The sequence below is a fragment of the Euwallacea similis genome, chromosome 5 (genome assembly GCF_039881205.1).
Source record: "Euwallacea similis isolate ESF13 chromosome 5, ESF131.1, whole genome shotgun sequence".
Classification (NCBI taxonomy): domain Eukaryota; kingdom Metazoa; phylum Arthropoda; class Insecta; order Coleoptera; family Curculionidae; genus Euwallacea; species Euwallacea similis.
Genome location: NC_089613.1, coordinates 3,079,540 through 3,096,694, shown reverse-complemented (window position 1 = coordinate 3,096,694; position 17,155 = coordinate 3,079,540). Strand labels below are relative to the sequence as shown.

The 17,155-nt window shown below is 33.6% G+C and overlaps 1 protein-coding gene across 1 annotated transcript; it reads right to left on the bottom strand.

Annotated features, from left to right (window-relative positions):
- Window positions 1–147: 147 nt before the first annotated feature.
- LOC136409107 (uncharacterized) lies at window positions 148–5,317 on the bottom strand. Its single transcript, XM_066390420.1, has 6 exons — window positions 5,212–5,317; window positions 2,277–2,637; window positions 1,432–1,644; window positions 1,094–1,379; window positions 713–1,042; window positions 148–660 (listed from the first exon to the last, which is right to left on the bottom strand). Exons 1-6 carry the CDS (start codon window positions 5,212–5,214, stop codon window positions 399–401), a joined length of 1,455 nt encoding a protein of 484 aa, XP_066246517.1. The 5' UTR covers window positions 5,215–5,317; the 3' UTR covers window positions 148–398.
- Between the last annotated feature and the right edge of the window lie 11,838 nt (window positions 5,318–17,155).

The window sequence follows — 17,155 nt, the reverse complement described above, 5'->3', positions numbered from 1 at the left end:
CATGTATTTTAAGTATAAAATAATTCCTTTTCTAGTGCTAATATATGACATACAATTCAAATGTAACTGTTACTTACCTATATAAAAAAAACTAACACTCAAAAAAACGCATATTTCTCTAAGATAAGGTTTATTTTCAATATTTAAGAACTCTAAAATCTATAGGCCACAGATTGAAAATAACATAAAATATGCCTCGGAAAGTACTAAAACAATTTTGATACATAACAATTTTAAAATCTTTTAACATCTAACTGCTTAAGAATTAGTCTAACATAGAAGTCTGAAGAGGCAATTAATTCAATTTTCAAACCTTATGAAACTCCGAAATTGTAAGTTTTGGAAAATCTAACATTCACCTACCGACAGATTTCCGCTTTTTAATCTTTATATAACTTCTATGCCGTTAATAACCTTTTCAAAGTATTTCCAAAATTGTCTTCTACAAAAAGTATTTCTGAACCATCCTCCTCAAGAACCTCATTGGGGATTCTGAAGGAAAACTTTAGAACTCTTCCTTCAAATGTCCAATAATTGCAAATCATCTCCTCTGGTTGTTTTCTTATCTCCACCACCCTTATTCCTGCAGTGGATTTGATGAATTTGTTGGAATCATCATAAGACAAAGTTACGGAAGCTTCATTATAATTGTTAAACCACCTGAAAATCATAATTAGATTCAAAGTTACATAATAACAAGACTCAAAATCACTTGTGATATGCTAGAGTAATGCAGCAACTTTTAGTCAAAGTAGTCTTGTCATTTTCCTCGAACTTCCGGATAACTTCAAAGTCTTTTTTTCTGCTTTCACTAACCAATCTCTGAGATAAAACCTCGGATTCAAACTCCTCTTTAAATTCGATTTTCGCCTCATGATTTCTAATTGACACGTTTTCCAAGGAATCGGCAACAAAAAATTTATTGATATTATCAAATCCTCGACCCATGACCCCATTTTCCGTGTGACCTAAATCAAAAGTGTGGTATAATTCATGTAATGCTGAACCCACTGTTGTTGAGAAGCAACCACCACGAGTTCCTCTAAAAAAAATTAAATTTAATAATTTTCTTCATAACTGGTTATTTATCTACCTGTAACAGCTATCGTCTAAGAACTGTCCCTTATCGACAATAGTCTCATCCTGGAATTTGGCTTGAATCTCTTGAAATTGCCCAGGCCAAGTGTAGAGGCAGCCAGTTCCAAATAATGCTAACCCACCTCCTCCTAAAGCCACATAACCTTCAGTGATACTTAAGAGATCTTCATGACTCTTCATAATGGCTTCAGAATATTGAGCCCCATTGTAATGTGTGCAGGAAAGGAATGCTAAATATTTGCGTTTTTTCGAGGCAAAACTGGAGGTCATAATTTCACCCCCTTGAAATGCTTGTGAAAACATAGCAAGATGAGACATATAAATTGATAATACCTATAGCCTTCCACAGTTGCTCTTGGCTCATTTTTCTTGCCTCAATATAATTTAGCTTGCTATTAAATACTTGGCACTGATTTTCCAGATGAAAAGTCTTCCTTCCAAGACCATTTTCCAAAAGCTTCTCTGCTGTAAAGCACTGCAAAAGTTTGGAGCATAACAATATTCTATCACAGGCGCTTTTGATATCGTTTCTTTCTGTAGAGGGGGCTAAAATTTTTATTTTCGAAGAAAAAATTATACTAGTGAGTGAGTCAGGAGAATCGTGCCAAACTTCAGGAGTGTATCGTATATGAAAAATAAATGTAAAAAAACTCAAGTGTCGTTATCCGATCTTTATTTGGTTACAAATTATAGCGTAAATAAATTTATAAATTTCATAAAAATTTTCAAAAATAAACATTTTGGTTATCATAGTGTGATTTTAATAAATGTTCAAAAATACCGTCATTGACTTCTAAACATTTTCTACTTCATCTATGAAGAGCATTTGTAACATTCCTGATTCTTTCGTGTTAATTAGTGCATCTGAAGTGTCCACTTTTACTCGGCACACATCATTTTTAAACCAGCCCCACAAATAATAGTCTAATAGTGTGAGGTCTGGAGATTTTGGAGGCTAACTAATAGAGGCGCCGCTATCAGCCTAATGCTACAAAGCTACAGTTTATCAAAAATAGAACGCTAGTTAAAAAAATCATTTTCGCTATAACTTGTAAACGAATAAAAATCGGAAAACAACATTTAAGTTTTTTCACATTTATTTTTCATGCGCAACACGCTCCGGAAGTTTGGCACGATCCTCCCGACCCACCCTCTAATGTTTGAGAACAATGTAATACCTTGAAATAAAGCATCATGACCCTCACATATCACATACATAGGCATCACAGAGTACGGAAAATTCATTTGGCAATATTCAAGGGAAAGCGACACTTCATGGCAACCATAAACGAATCTTAATTCGTTTCCACCTTCATTTAATTCTACCAAGGACTTGAAAGTGCCATTATTTGGATGGATGTTTGGGATCGAATTTGAGGTTTCAGAATAAACGTTCACAAAGTCGTCAGTTTTTTGGCATGTTATTTGGTCTTTATTACATTCAACTCTTCCTAATATTCGAATTATCGGATACATCACCGCATCTTTCGTATTGAAGTTTAGTATTCTTATTTTGTGGCTGCAGGGAACTTCAGAGGCCTAAAATGAAATTATACCCTTAGATTTCCTTCTTTAGAACCCTTGGATTTTTTATGTTCATAATGCTTCTATGTGCAGTAATTCATCTGAGTAATCCTCCATTTATTGACACGCTGGCAAGCTTGCAATACCATAAACTGATTCATCTCACTAACCCTTTCATTATATACCTACTGAGCACGTAAATAACTGTTGTGGAAATGTGTGCATTTTTACTACTATTTACACTAGCAAAATACACAAATATTTAATTTCTTGAAGCAGAAGTCTCAGGTTCCCTTGAATGCAGTAATAGGACTCTGAAGATTGAATTATCTACGGATTTCCTTGAATTTTCAAAAGTTTTTTTTATATTCGGTAATGCTTAGTTTCTCGTGCCCATACCTTTCAACAAAAGTAGCAAGGCGATGTTATATTTTAAAAATAACCCTGGAGGCTTGCCTCTATCGACTACATATCTTCAAGGGTTTTAATCTTGCTTGGCCCTTTAAGTAGAGTTTTCGACTTTTGGTAATTTTGATTTTTGGTAGATTTAGAGTTTTGGTAAAAATTTCCAATAATTTGCAACTGAAGCTATGAATTAAGGTCTCCTTTTCAATACTTTAAGGGTAGATATTTGGATTTCCCTCCACCACAGACAAACTTTCTGAAACATTTGTTTCCGAACTTATAGAATATTATTCTTGCTAGACTTCTGAAGTACTCATCAATGATAGCTAGTTACTCTTGTGAAAACGCCATATTTTCAGCATTTTATGGCTTGATACAGAGTGTTAGTTCTGTCACAAAAGAAAGAATATTCCAGGGCTTTTCCTTCGGAGTTAAACATTTTTAGTATTGCCTAGACCCTCGGGTAAACAATTTGAGCCCCGGTGATGCCCACCTACTTTCCTCGGTAACTTTCAAACACAGCCTTGAACTGAGATAATACTTTCAACACAATAAGAGTTAATACAGAGGCTTATTTCTGCCGAAAGGGCACCTTCTAGGGTCCTTCGTTACGAAGCTATTACATTTTAAACTTGCTTAAACCTTCGGGTAAGCTTTGATTTTCAGTGATGCCTAGTTACTCTTAAATGCATCTTTTAACTAAAATAGCGAATAGGTCCCATGCTTTCAGTACTTTACAGATAGATATGAGGCCTTACCTGAACCAAAACGGAGCTTTGTAAAATATTGATTATACACGTTGCTCCGAAAGGTACATTAGGTGTGAGATATACAGGGTGAGCATATTTCAATGTGTATGTAGGAAATCTCGGAAACTACAGGAGGTAGGGAAAAACGAATGGAGTGCGCTCGGTGTCTTTTTTGGATACAAGTCTAGTGAATTCATTTTAAAAAATTTAATGGTAATTAGTTTTAAAGCTAAACGGAATAGTTCGATATTGGCCATTTTCGATAAATCTTAGTTATTTTATTATTGGTTAGTTACATAAATATAATTGCTACATTAACGGGGCACCTTTTTGAGCAGATTACGATTATGTTAAGAATTTTTTTAAATTCGATCAGTTTTCCAGATATAACATAAAATTTCTTCTATTTAAACATAAGTCGTAGATATCATTGGAAATATGATTTTTTCCCTCCTTTGGTTTAGGAAAATTAGGTATTTCCGAAAGATCCAGAGTTCTGGGTATTATCCTTAATCCGCAATTAAAGTTTGGTAACCATGTATAGTGTGTAAAAAAGTTCGTCAAATGTTAAAACAATTAAATTGATTAAGCATAAAGCAATTCGTTAAAAGTTCGGATTTGACCTTAATTTACAAAATTGATAATACACTTCAATTAAATTATTTAAATGCATTTTATTAAAAAAATGCAATATTCATGGTCACAATCTTAGGTCCAATGAACATAATAGTGTCTGTATCAGACAATCGAATAAACTTCCGGCTGATATAAGACAATCTCCGAGCTTGATTGTGTTCAAGAATTTTTTAAATACTTGCGAGATTAGCTTGGTGTTCTTGTTTGCTGTTAGATAAGTGTCAATGTCAAAACTAACCAAGTGCTAAATAAGTATTATTATTATAGTTAAATCCTTTAGTAAACCTGAGTCGCAATTTCCTAATTTTGCCCATAACTTTCAACAAAATTTGCAAACTGAAATGGCATTTTCAATCATTTACGGTGCAGGGTTTCGAAACACTGACGATCAAAGTTGGAAAAATGACTAAATTTAAGTTACGAAATTTACAAAAAGTGCTGGGTTTCGTTATAGTATTCTAAAATCTATACAAGCCACAAATCAGATAATCAATGGGGGAAATACGGAATCAATTTCCAAAAATTTGGAAACTCATATACCAGTAAATAGGTGGCGCTGTGTAGAATATCAAAAATCTTTTTGAATAAGTGAACCACATTCGCTTTCAACTACAAAAGTAGAGTCCATTCCCACAAACTTGTAAACTCATCTACCAGTAAATAGATGGCGCCCTATACATTGTTAAAAACCTTTTGAACGAATGAACATTTATTTCTAACCACACATCCTTTTACTAAATTTGAGAAGCTCCAAACCTAAAGCGACTTCAAATCTTAGTATTAAAAAAAGTGTATTTACCATTGCAATAATGCTGGATAGACACTTCCATAATAATCTAGAATTTTAATAACACATAGGAAGACGCTATAAGGCCCCTACTGATTTTGACAGTGTATGGCTATAATGGGCGTTACAAGCATGCGTATTACTAACACAACTGAAGATAATTTATTCATTTTTCTCCTCGATTAATTTTACAGTTTTATCTACACTATCGGAGAAAAATAGAGCAATTTTTTATAAAAACATAAAATTCAGCAAATATATTCGTATCTCTGTCAAAACAAACCAGATGAATTTCCTCCTGACTAGTATTCTAATTAAAATGAAAAAATACATTTTCATAAATGTTTGCTATTAAATAAGTTTTTAAATAATTTATTTACTGAAACAAAGCAATTTTATATGCGACATATGTATGTAGGTAAAGCGACTCTCACCAAAAAAAGTCTTGTTTATCTTAACAATTGGAAAAATGACCAGAAATTGCTTTCAGTTGAATTTTTTTTTAATTTTTACGTCTGATCCATTTTTATTAGTTTCATTTTTTACATTTTCTTTATTTAAAATTGCAATTATTTTTATTGATAAGATTGAGCCTCTACGGAACTCTTTCCTTTCATATATAAAATTTCGAATTCAAGACAAAATATCTAATAGCAGTTTTATTTGGTGTGAATTCGATATTGAAGGCTCAGCCATACAATCTTAGATGCGTCTTTTTCTCCTTTTGGGGTTTCTTTACTTTTGTGCGTAACCATTGCAGAGAAATATTCTCGATTATTAGTATCTGTTGGAGTTTTATTGCTCACAGCTTAACTTGGATTCGTGCGCTTCATCTGGAAATTTGTGTCTGTGACAGGGCCATATACCCACAAATTTAAAACCATTCAAAGTCCATACCATTCAATGCCCATTCAAAGCCCATACCATTCAATGCCCATACGAACTGACTTTGAGTATACAACTCCCAATAGTTCTAACACGGTCGTTTGTTTAACTGTGTTTCCAGAATTTGGTCTCAACCAAGCAAATAAAAAAAGTTATAATTAATAGCTAGGTTGTCGAAACAGAATCAAATGTTCACAAGCATAGTTGACTCAAATACACATTGGGTTGTCGTTTCTTGAGCGGTAGCACCCGTGATACGTTCAATATTCAAAAGGTACGACTTAGGCATAGATGCGCCTTGAGTAACCTTACCCTACGTACATACATCGATTAAATTTCAACGTTGCAAGAAAATTCACGATTGCTCGAAGAAGGGGCAACATAGCACAGGTTATTTGTTTTGACATAATCAGATCAATAAGTGCAGTAACATAACTGTCAAAGTGTGAACCAGTTGCCAGATTTTGACGTTAAATTTAATTAATTGCCACTTGTCAGAAATAGATTTTACTGTTATTAGCTACCACTAAGAATTGAATAAAAAATAACTTTTGCAACTCTTTAGAATTCTCTAACCTTTTTAATTTAAATTAACATTGTTATGTTTTGCTTCCGTTTTTCAATATAGATATATCCACACTTGATTTATTCAATATATCCCATTTACAAGCAATTCAACGTTGAAATTACCATAATTTTTCGAAAACTTCCACTTCTACCTACAGAGTCTTCCGAAATAATAATGGCTCTCTATATTTGGCCAAATCTGCCTGTATACCTACCAAGTACAACCTTGACATTTTTAAATAACTCGTTTTATTGTTGAACCGTCTGAGTTTTTTTTGTTTCATATTACGAAATGCATTATAAATCTGCCATCTTCGAAAATAAGAGAAAAAAACTGCAAGGTTAATAATGATATAAAAGTGGAAAACAAATAATATGGGTCCGGTTAATTTGCGCCTTAATGGACTGTATTATTTCTTTATTTAAATGGTATCTAATGGTTATGAAACACTTGAGGGGACAATGTTTTCCTTTGTCGTTTTCCTGAATTTGCCTGAATGAAGATCGATAATTTGTACTCATCAAAGTAATTTTCTATTATTTGCTATTTCTCCTCAACCTAAGTTAAAATAAATGTTCCCATTATTTTGCTATTACTAATGGCATTCTGGGATTGGTATTCAAGGTTGGAGGGACCATTAACATCATTAGTATTAAAAAAATAATAATTTAAGTTTGGATAATAGATTAATTTATTGTCCAAACTTAAATTTATAATTATCCACCAAATGACAAGTGGTTCTTAGTTATTAATTTGCATTAGATTCCATCAAAGTGCACAAATAAGGTAATAAAAACGAAGGACGCTGGTGGGATCAAGGAATGAAGTTCTTTCAGTCCATATGCATTATTCAAATTTGCATTTTTTCGGCAAGTTATCGATTTTTGGTGATATCTAAAAGAATAGGTACATTGATGACACTTTTTTAGGAAAGCTGGATACTATTGAAGCATTTGAAAGTCATTTCTTCTTCAGCAGAATTCTATAGAACTAATCCGGTATTTGAACCAAAACCGTGTATAAAGATTATATAAATATCAATGACATAAATATAACAATTGTTATGACAACTCGGAGATAATATGGGACTTAAGTGCAACGTATACAAAGGGTTATCGGTTTGTATAAGTTGCAAAATGCTTCATTGCATTTCTGATTTATTTGAAAAGTTTTGCTATCAAACTCAGAAAATAATCTCAGACAAGTAATGATTTTTCGCCTGATGCTCATACTGCAGCCAAAGGGGAATTACAGTGACCTCACTTAACCATGACAAATGCTAAATTCTCTAATAAAGCGAAGAGAATTTTGAAGAAGATAAACTGCTTATCGACTATAGTACCACATCGACAAACATGTGTTCAATTGGAATTAAAAATGATCGACACTGACACACCAATGCTGTTGACATTGAATAATTTTCATATAATAATATTGCCCGTGACCCATTAATCTATTTCTCAAGAAAAATCTATTGGCTTGCATGGGATGACTACGAATCATTCCCAATTAAAGTATCTAACGGTATGTAATTGATATAGCCTCACACTTCAATTACTATTAATGTGTGTGTTAAGTCAGATAAATTTGAAAATGTGTGAGTAAAAGTTGCCGAAAATTTAGTTAGGCGAAGGGTAAAAACAAGATATCAGTTTTTGATGTATAAAACTGCATATTCGTCGTTTGTCGCAACTCACACTAATTCGAATTACACCCAGCGAGGGGCTTTTCCTTCAATTTTCTTCCCAAAAAGGGTTTCTAAACCTGCCCACAAAAATAGCAAAAAAAAGTTTCAGTGATTTCCATGAAGTAACAGCTATATGTTACATTTCTTCTTTTTATCTTCGTAACTGAGTAATTAGTCCTAAAACCGTCAGAGATTGGTTGGAAAAAATATACAGGGTGTCCGGAAATTGGTGGATCGAAAAGAAATGGTGAATTATATGGTCGAAAATAAGAAAAAATACTTTTAAACAATGGCCCATAAATACCTTCCAAAGGAGCTACAGCTCTTTAATCGAGGAATTAAAGGTTTTTTGCAATAACGACAAAACGGTAGCAGTTAGAAATCACCAAATTTCGAGTGTTAAGATAACGACTTGTTGAAGAAGCTAATATATCCAGTTTTGCAAAACGTCAACCAGAGAGGTGCATTTTGGCGGGGGGGCTTGAAGAAGATTTTGCTGTATTTTTTTGGACACCAATTTAGTATCACCAATATTACCAATTACTTTAATAAATTTTCAAAAATATTTCCATTTTCTGGAATATATAGTTGAGCCCGGTGGTTAAAATATCGATATATTTCATGTATCGATATTTTAAACTATAATGATTAGGAATCAAATTAAACACGAAATTTTCAAATCGCGTTAACTCAAAAACGGTGCACCATAGAGATGTCAATCAAAAGTACTGTTTTCATGAAAAGTAATTCAAATTTTCATGATTTGTCTTTATACTACTGAAAAAAATGGTGTCCAAAAAAGTTTGAGCAAAATTTCCTCAAACCCCCCAAAATTCACGCCTCATGTTGATATTTTGCAAAACGGCATATGTCAGTTTCTTCACCGTGTCAAGTTACCTGAATACTCGAAATTTGGTAATTTTAACTGCTCCCGTTTTGCCGTTTTTACGGAAAAACTTTTGCCATAGCTCTTCCTTCAAAAAGCTGTAGCTCCTCTGGAAGGAATTTTTGGACACATGTTTAGAAGCATTTTTTCTTACTTTTGACCATATAATTCAACATTTCTCTTTGGTCCACTAATTTCCGGACATCCTGTATATGAAGATTAATAGAAAAATTCCAAAGAAAATAAAATATAAACTTTTATTTGGTCTGCCGTGTACACGTACGTGTGCACGTGCAGTATTTTGCACGAGACTGTTGTGATAAATACTCGGGGAACTACCGGAACGCCTACAGTTCCATTTCAAAATTTATTACTGTACAAGTTATGTATATATACCAACAAAAAAAAACTTAATTGGTAGTGGTTAGAGGCAAGACCATCAACCTGAAATTATAAACGAACAATAGTGACCCTAAAATTGGAAATTACCCATGGACCGTTAGGTACTGGTATACCTTTAGGGCGCCGAAAATTCCATAAAGTTTTATTACAGGATTAGTGAAAACAGTTCCCTCCATAAAATTGGTGAAAAATTGTGGCAATTCGACCTTTTTGTGAACTGGACAACGACTTTTACAATCAAGAAATGGATGTATTGCACTAAAGTCAAAAGGATATCTAACAATGATTTTTAACACAGCTGTTGAACTATGTAACATAAATTTTACTATTTTTTGAACAATTCCTATCACATCAAGACATATTTTTAGGGCAAAAACCTATTTCTATAGTTAAGTCTGGTTAGATTAGATTTATCATGTTATAATCAAGACTTTATAAGGTTCTGCGTTTTCGTGTGGACAATTTTTAGAGACACTGTTCTTTAAACATGTAATTTTTTACCATTCTTGGGAAGAATCTTTCGATTAGTTCAAAATAGTCGTTACTTAGGTTTTAAGTCCAATTGTATATAGATGTCTTATGACCCGAAATAAGAAATTAACTATGATTTTGACCCCTTCGGGGTAGTTCGTACTACTTGTATCAAAGAAAACGTGAGTTTGAATTAAAATATAATTTTGAATTTTAACGTTTTTTTTAAATTTTTTTTAAAATGATAGCAACTACAATCTTCTTAAGATATGTTGGGACTAGTTCATGATGTTATGTGTAGTTTTAGAATTATCACTGAAGAGAAGTGAAAATAATGTCTGCACCGATAATTTCCTTCTTTCTTTTTTTCTAATTTTTAAATCGCTAAAAAAAGAGACAAAAAAAACGCACTAGTGCCATAAACGATTCAATATTTACCTATTGTAAGATGCTTTGTGACATTTTAACGTAATGAGCCTTTTTAAGAAAGCCTTGAATTTTTCCAATAGATCATTCAACCGAGGTAATAATCAAGAATATTATACGCGTTCTTCTTTCATCACATCCTAGAACGTCCTTAAAAAGCAGCTGACCTTACTTTTGTTGTGCGAAAAATATATGTAGGCGCCATTTTTTTCGTGCTATTTTTATATGTATATTAAATAGGATCAAATCTTCACTTGATTTGGCTTTTATAATATACACATAAATAAATTTATCTTGTTTTCAGTTATAGCTGCAAGACGATGTATATCAATATCCGTCACAGGAAGTTCCGTTCACGGAGAAATCCAAGAGCAAAGCTTACCACTCGCAGCTCATATTTTTCCATTCTCTCCATGAACGTAAATTTATGAGAAAAATTCACAGCTTTATGTAAAAGTTCATTAAACCTACTCATATCTGAACATGCGGGACAATAATGCGTCAATCTAATATTTCAAGAAATTGAGCAACAATTGCATTTTCTGTAATTTTATCAAAGTTGAACTTACAGTGTTACGATGTTGTAATAATTAACGAACGATATGCTGTCATAGATGGGACTAGGAAGCACGTAATAATATAAAGGCCATCAGTAAACATTCCGATCGATTATGTAACTCTCATGCAATCTAGATGAGATATTGTGTATGTTTATTAATTTTAGCTTATACGCCATTTTCTGATACGTTTAACGTTTTACTCGCCTTGAACTCGTATTTTTAACAAACAAGATTGCCTCCAAATTGTGGCAATGCGCAGTTTTGTTTTGGAAATGGAATTGTTCCAAGGGTACGTATTATTATGGCGGAAATTTGATTTAAGCCTATTTTTTCTTAGGTGTTTTAATGTAAATGTGTGCAATGTACGTATATTGGTATGTATGTCTCGAAGAATGCACAAATAAGAAGAGAAAATCTCTTTCATGGCTTCAGTAACCCACCCCAATAAACATTTGCGGTCACGGTGACGATTTAATTTGAGGTTCTTCACACGCAGCTGTGCATAAATAAATTGATTTTTCATACGAATTTTTTCCCCTAGCAAACAGTTGCTGAGATATTACGTTCAGGAAATATGCTGAAAAATTCAAAAATACTCATTAGTATTTCTATTAATTCGGAATATCGGGAAACTCAATATCGACATTACGGGTTATCAGGCAGTAATTTCATCGGAGGATGATATGTCTCTGTTGCGATATGGATGATCAGGAACTTTTATATCGACAGTTTTCAAATCGATAGATGCGTCGTGAAAATAATTGCCCTCAAACCCGGCCACCGCGGCCACCAGATTTGAATAAATTTGACTTTTTCTTCCGGAGAATTTTAAAAGAAGTTCTATACTAGACTCCCATTGAAACTAAAGATTTATGGAACCGCATTAATAATAAATACACCAATGTCAGTTAATCATTGGATAGAATAGATTTTGACTTTCGACGAAGAGTACTTAATTAGTTTCATACAAACAGTAATTTTTGTTAAATTTTGCATTGAACAAATCGAAAAAAATTCCCAAAGTGACATCGTTTTATTTCGCGCTCGCAAAAATCTTCTAAATTTGAATACTGACAGACTTAATCATGGCCTAGTATTACGAAAGGTGTTCCAAAAAATTCTTGGTCAATAGTGCCTTGACACAAATTTAATTTACTGTATACATGTCGAAGTTAAGTTCTGGATGCTAAGTACTATTTGTTCAATACGAAATAAGTTATGACACGGAGTTTTTCTTTTGATTTTTTTCCTTAAAACCAGCGTTTTGAAACTCCCATCAAGCACATAATTTTGTTTTTATTCGATTTAATTGTTATAAGCCCTGTCGCAAAATTGCGGTTTTCTTAGAAATAGACGGTGTCGTGAAGAATTGACAAAAGTAAAAAATGTATAAAATTAAATTGCTATGAAACTAGTAGAAACGTTAATTGTAAATTAATTTATGCTTTAAAAAAAGTACGATTTTAGAGATTTGCTACCCCTAACCCACCATTCCTTGATCAGCTAGTCAGTTTAAGATTCCATCAACTAAAGATGTCAATAAAAAAAACATTTTCAAAATTTGGTAGTTCTATATTAAAATATTGATAAAATTTTTACAATTTTCTGACACATTTGTTAAAACAAATATGTCATTATCATATATTATATATCATATATATTATCATATATATGTCATTGCGTTGAGAGTCACTGTGTATACTAGATGATTTGCAGTATACAGGGTAGTAGAATTAACAAAAAAAGTTGATTTTATCTTGAATTTCTTTCTGATTTCTATTTGTACCTCCTACAATTTTTTAGATATTTAAGTAAAATGTTAATCATATGCGCAGTCAGGGCGCACATCAAATTATATTGACAATTCACAGGGTGATTATTTTTCTGGAACTATCTCCCTTTTAATTAATCCAATCTTTTTTTTGTAGAAGGACACTGGTTGATCATTACGTGAAATTTGAAATATTTGGTTAATTTAGAAACGTATTTCTCTTGCTCTTTTATTTCCTTCATATCTATGACCGTGTTCAAACTATTCGAGACACTAACAAGCTTTGAGTTAATTTTTCTATTCAATTGACCTAAGTCGACGCTTTTTTCATGACCAATTTCAAATAGTGATTAATTACAATAAAAAAGTGTTTTGCATCTTATTTTTAAAAATAACTCAAAAAGGGTTACAGATCCTGAAAAAATACTAGTGATAAAAAAGCTTCTAAATCGAACAAGGAATTGGATTTTTTTAATGAACGGTCAGCGGCAAACCAGAGAAAAATTTTGTCCTCAATAAAAACCGAATTGTAAATCAGATCAGTTTAGATTAGATACTGTTAAACATCTGTGGCAAGAATCAACTTACGTCACATTATTGATCCAGAATTGATCAATTCATTTTTAATCGGTTAAGAATAAATCAGATTAGTTCAGATCATTAAATAAAAACTGACCCGAATGTTGAGTCCGAAAGGTAATTGAATTCTTTAAAATTCTAAAACAAATTTTGTTGAATTCAAAATAACAAAAATATACTAAGTGACAAAGAAAGGTAAACGCCCAGAATTTATAATTTAATTTAGGAATTTTTTTACATATTTTGGCTGGAATATACGATAATAAAATGTTCAGCCATATAAATGCAGTTTATTTGTTGTTAAGTTAGGATGGTTTTTGCCGTGTGCTAGTGTAAAAATTTCAGTTCACTTTTGTAGTTTGAGCCTTGAGTGCTAAAATTTTATTAAATATTGTTCTTGGAAACCGACTGCTATGCCTCGTGTGCGTAGATATTCCTCAGCTAAGTGACTTTCAGGAAGAGAGGATTGTGGGCTCAAGAGAAGCAGGTTTTTCAATTAGAGAAATTTCGAGAAGAACCAACAGATTTTTACATATAATTCTGAGATGTTATCAGGCATAGATCGAAGAAGGTCGACAATAGAGATCTAGAGACACCGGACGCCATAGGAAAACCGCAGAGCGCCAAGATTGCCGCCTAAGAATAAATAGATGGTGAAGTATCACCCTTCTTCGGGCACCTCGATATTCACGTCGTCATTCACCTTACCAAGAAGTGAACATCGCCGTTTATTGTAGTTCATTTGTCTATTTTTTTACGAACAAAAAAGTAGTAAAAACGTCTAACTCCGATAGAGTTAGTGACTCGCCAAATACCTTGATATGGTGACTATTACTAATTATGCTTTGTTTAGGTTAAATGTAATCTGGTTCCTTAAGCGGTACCACACATTCCGTTCCTCTACTCTCAAGGTATATTGGGTCCCTTCATCGGACCGAACATATGGGGTACTGCTGATTAAGCCTAACGTGCACTGCTGCCGTGTGGAGGGAGCGGGCGGTTGAAAGAACCAATCACAGAGCAAGTTTCAAGCACCTCGTTGCTGGAAAACAAAATATTTTGTTCCTCATTTTACAGCGGTGTAGGGGGGCGAGGTGCGACGCTTGGTAAACAATTTCAGTTTGTTTACATTCATGTGATTCCATTGTTTTGATTTACCATCTCCGGATGGCGAGGTGAACGTCGAAGTCCCTGGTGAGGGGGTGATGCTTCGCTCTGTTTTCATCCTAAGACTTTTGACTATTAGGAACCACTTCCAGTACAACTTGAGAGAATGCGAATCGTTGGTTTAAGGAATATGGAAGGGTGATTGGGATGCGTACAGTATATCGTCGGATTATGAATTTTTTGGCCTTTTTTCTTTTCGTCCCCACTGGGTTTTACCTTTTTTTCTCGAGTATAGACGCATACGATAGCAATGGTGCAGAGGCAGACGTGAATGGGATTAAGAATGGAACAGGGTGGTCTTTAGTGACGAATTCCGTTTCTGTTTAAAGATGCATGATGGTTGGGCAAGGGTAAGGAGGGTGCGTGGACAAACACGTAATCCGCAGTTTGACATGGAGAAGCATGTTCATGGTACTATGTGGATAATAGTGTGGGGTGCAATAGCACTTGGCAGCAGGTCATCTCTAATTTTCACTAGAGGTAACATGACCGCTCTTCGGTATATTCAGGAAGTAGTGGAGCCATATGTTGCTCCATACCTTGCGACAATCCCGAACGCCATTTTTCAACAAGACAACGCAAGACCACATGTTACTGGAGTGATACTGATGAATCCACACCACATTATCCGATTTCTGTGGCCCCCAAGATCACCTGACTTTTCTCCCATTGAAAATGTGTGGGATATTATAGGCCGCAGGTTGTTGAATTTAGCGCATCCCCCTCGGACTTTGGCAGCACTTAGGCACGAGGTAGATCTAGCCTGGAATGAGACAACTCAAGACGACATGGGTCATCTCGTCAGAACAATACCCAGGTGCGTGAGTGAGAACAGAGGGGAAAAGGAAACAGAGGGTATTCAACACATTATTGGTTTGGAATCTAGCTTTGGTCAACCAATTTGCTTTAAAACTTGGTCGATTATTTACTTTTCCCTGCTTAACATTTCACGAAAGAATTATAGGCTCAAATTAATTTTAAATTAGCGTTCTTTGTCGTTCAGTATGAACAAAATCGAACACAAACAGATACTGTAATAAAAAAATCCTCATCTGTTTTACCTTCAATGACCACCACTAACATTCATCACTCTTTCTTCTAAATTCACCGAGTGTCTTCATTTTTTTTGTTGAAGTTTATTGTTTTCCACCTCGGTAATAACGATTAGGCAATACAGTAAGTAACCTTGTCAAGATCTAAATCTAAATTACATTTTTATCCATTTAAATACGAGTAGAATAATACTTCTACGAGTACGTTCCGATTTGTATTTCTAGGTTGATAGTTCAACGACCACGCAGGTGGTTTTATTATGACAATCTGATAATTAGCAATAACGTACTTGGAATCTTGAGAGATAAGTTTAGAGGTAATGTCGGTTTGCGCAGGAAAATTACCATTTCAACCTCACTTGAAATAAGATTTCATAGAATTTACTCAGGAAGTTGTTTAATAACTTTTGCACTTAATGTTATTATAATTCGCTTTTGTTTGGGTGGAGGACAAAGGCGAAATCGTATGCAGTGATATGATCTCAGAAAATGCTGTTTTGTTGCGTTTTGCGATTGAAAAGCAGGAACCCAATTAAAAATCTAATTAATGAATTCCTATCGATTGGTTGCCATGCAATTTAGGAGGTGCCATGCCAATGTTACAGATTTTACACAATTATGAAACGTTTTTTTGGAAACTGGGTTTGCTTAAAATTTATGTTCTGTTGATTACTAATTTTGGGCGAGCACGCAAAGCTGACCTTCGCAACGTTACGACACCGTAGGCGTAACATGTGGTAAATTTACTATAAACTTAGGCAGTGTTGATAATAAATATTTGCAAGTATCATGGCGCGCTTTCGATTTAGTGTCGTATTTTTTTATTATCTATATATATTTTATTTATATCATTATTATATTTAGGGCAGGTCAGTGTCTGCAGGGAACTATTAGAAGAGATCCCGAAAAATCTGCAATATGACATAATTAATGCAGTAACTGATTGTTTTCAAAAAATTAACATTGATAACATATAATCGATATATGTCCTAATATAAAAGAGAATAATCTTATAAGGCGTTTTATAAGCCAATTTATATTCATTAACATTTTGAACACAATCACCACATGTTTGGCCATGGACCAATCCGAAGAACATTGCTGTTATATGCATATTCCCCTACTATTGTGTTCCTTTATTTGGATGATTAATTAATTTCCTCCAAGGATTTTCAAACATAATTAAATAATATTAATTGGTTAATGCACTGATGACGATGTTACACAAAACTATATTCAATCTGCCAGACTTACTTCCTGGTGGTGCTGTATTTGACATTTTGAGGCATAAAAAATTCGAATTTGAAGAAGAAAATTCTATTTGTCGTTTGATATTAGAGAAATAAGGCGTTTCTTTGGAACGTGAGAAGCTATTTCTGGAATCACCAGGTAAGAACATTTTCCGCAAATATTTCATTTTAAGCTCCTAAAGGTCAAAATTTGTGTGGACACTTCAGCATTTTAGAAATTGGCTAAATTCAGGAAATGTGGGTGCGGCTCTA

Coding starts and splice junctions, on each gene's coding strand:
- LOC136409107 (XM_066390420.1), bottom strand. Junction 1,043..1,093: donor TTAGACGATAGCTGTTACAG/GTAGATAAATAA, acceptor AATTTTTTTTAG/AGGAACTCGTGGTGGTTGCT. Junction 661..712: donor ATTACTCTAGCATATCACAA/GTGATTTTGAGT, acceptor TATGATTTTCAG/GTGGTTTAACAATTATAATG.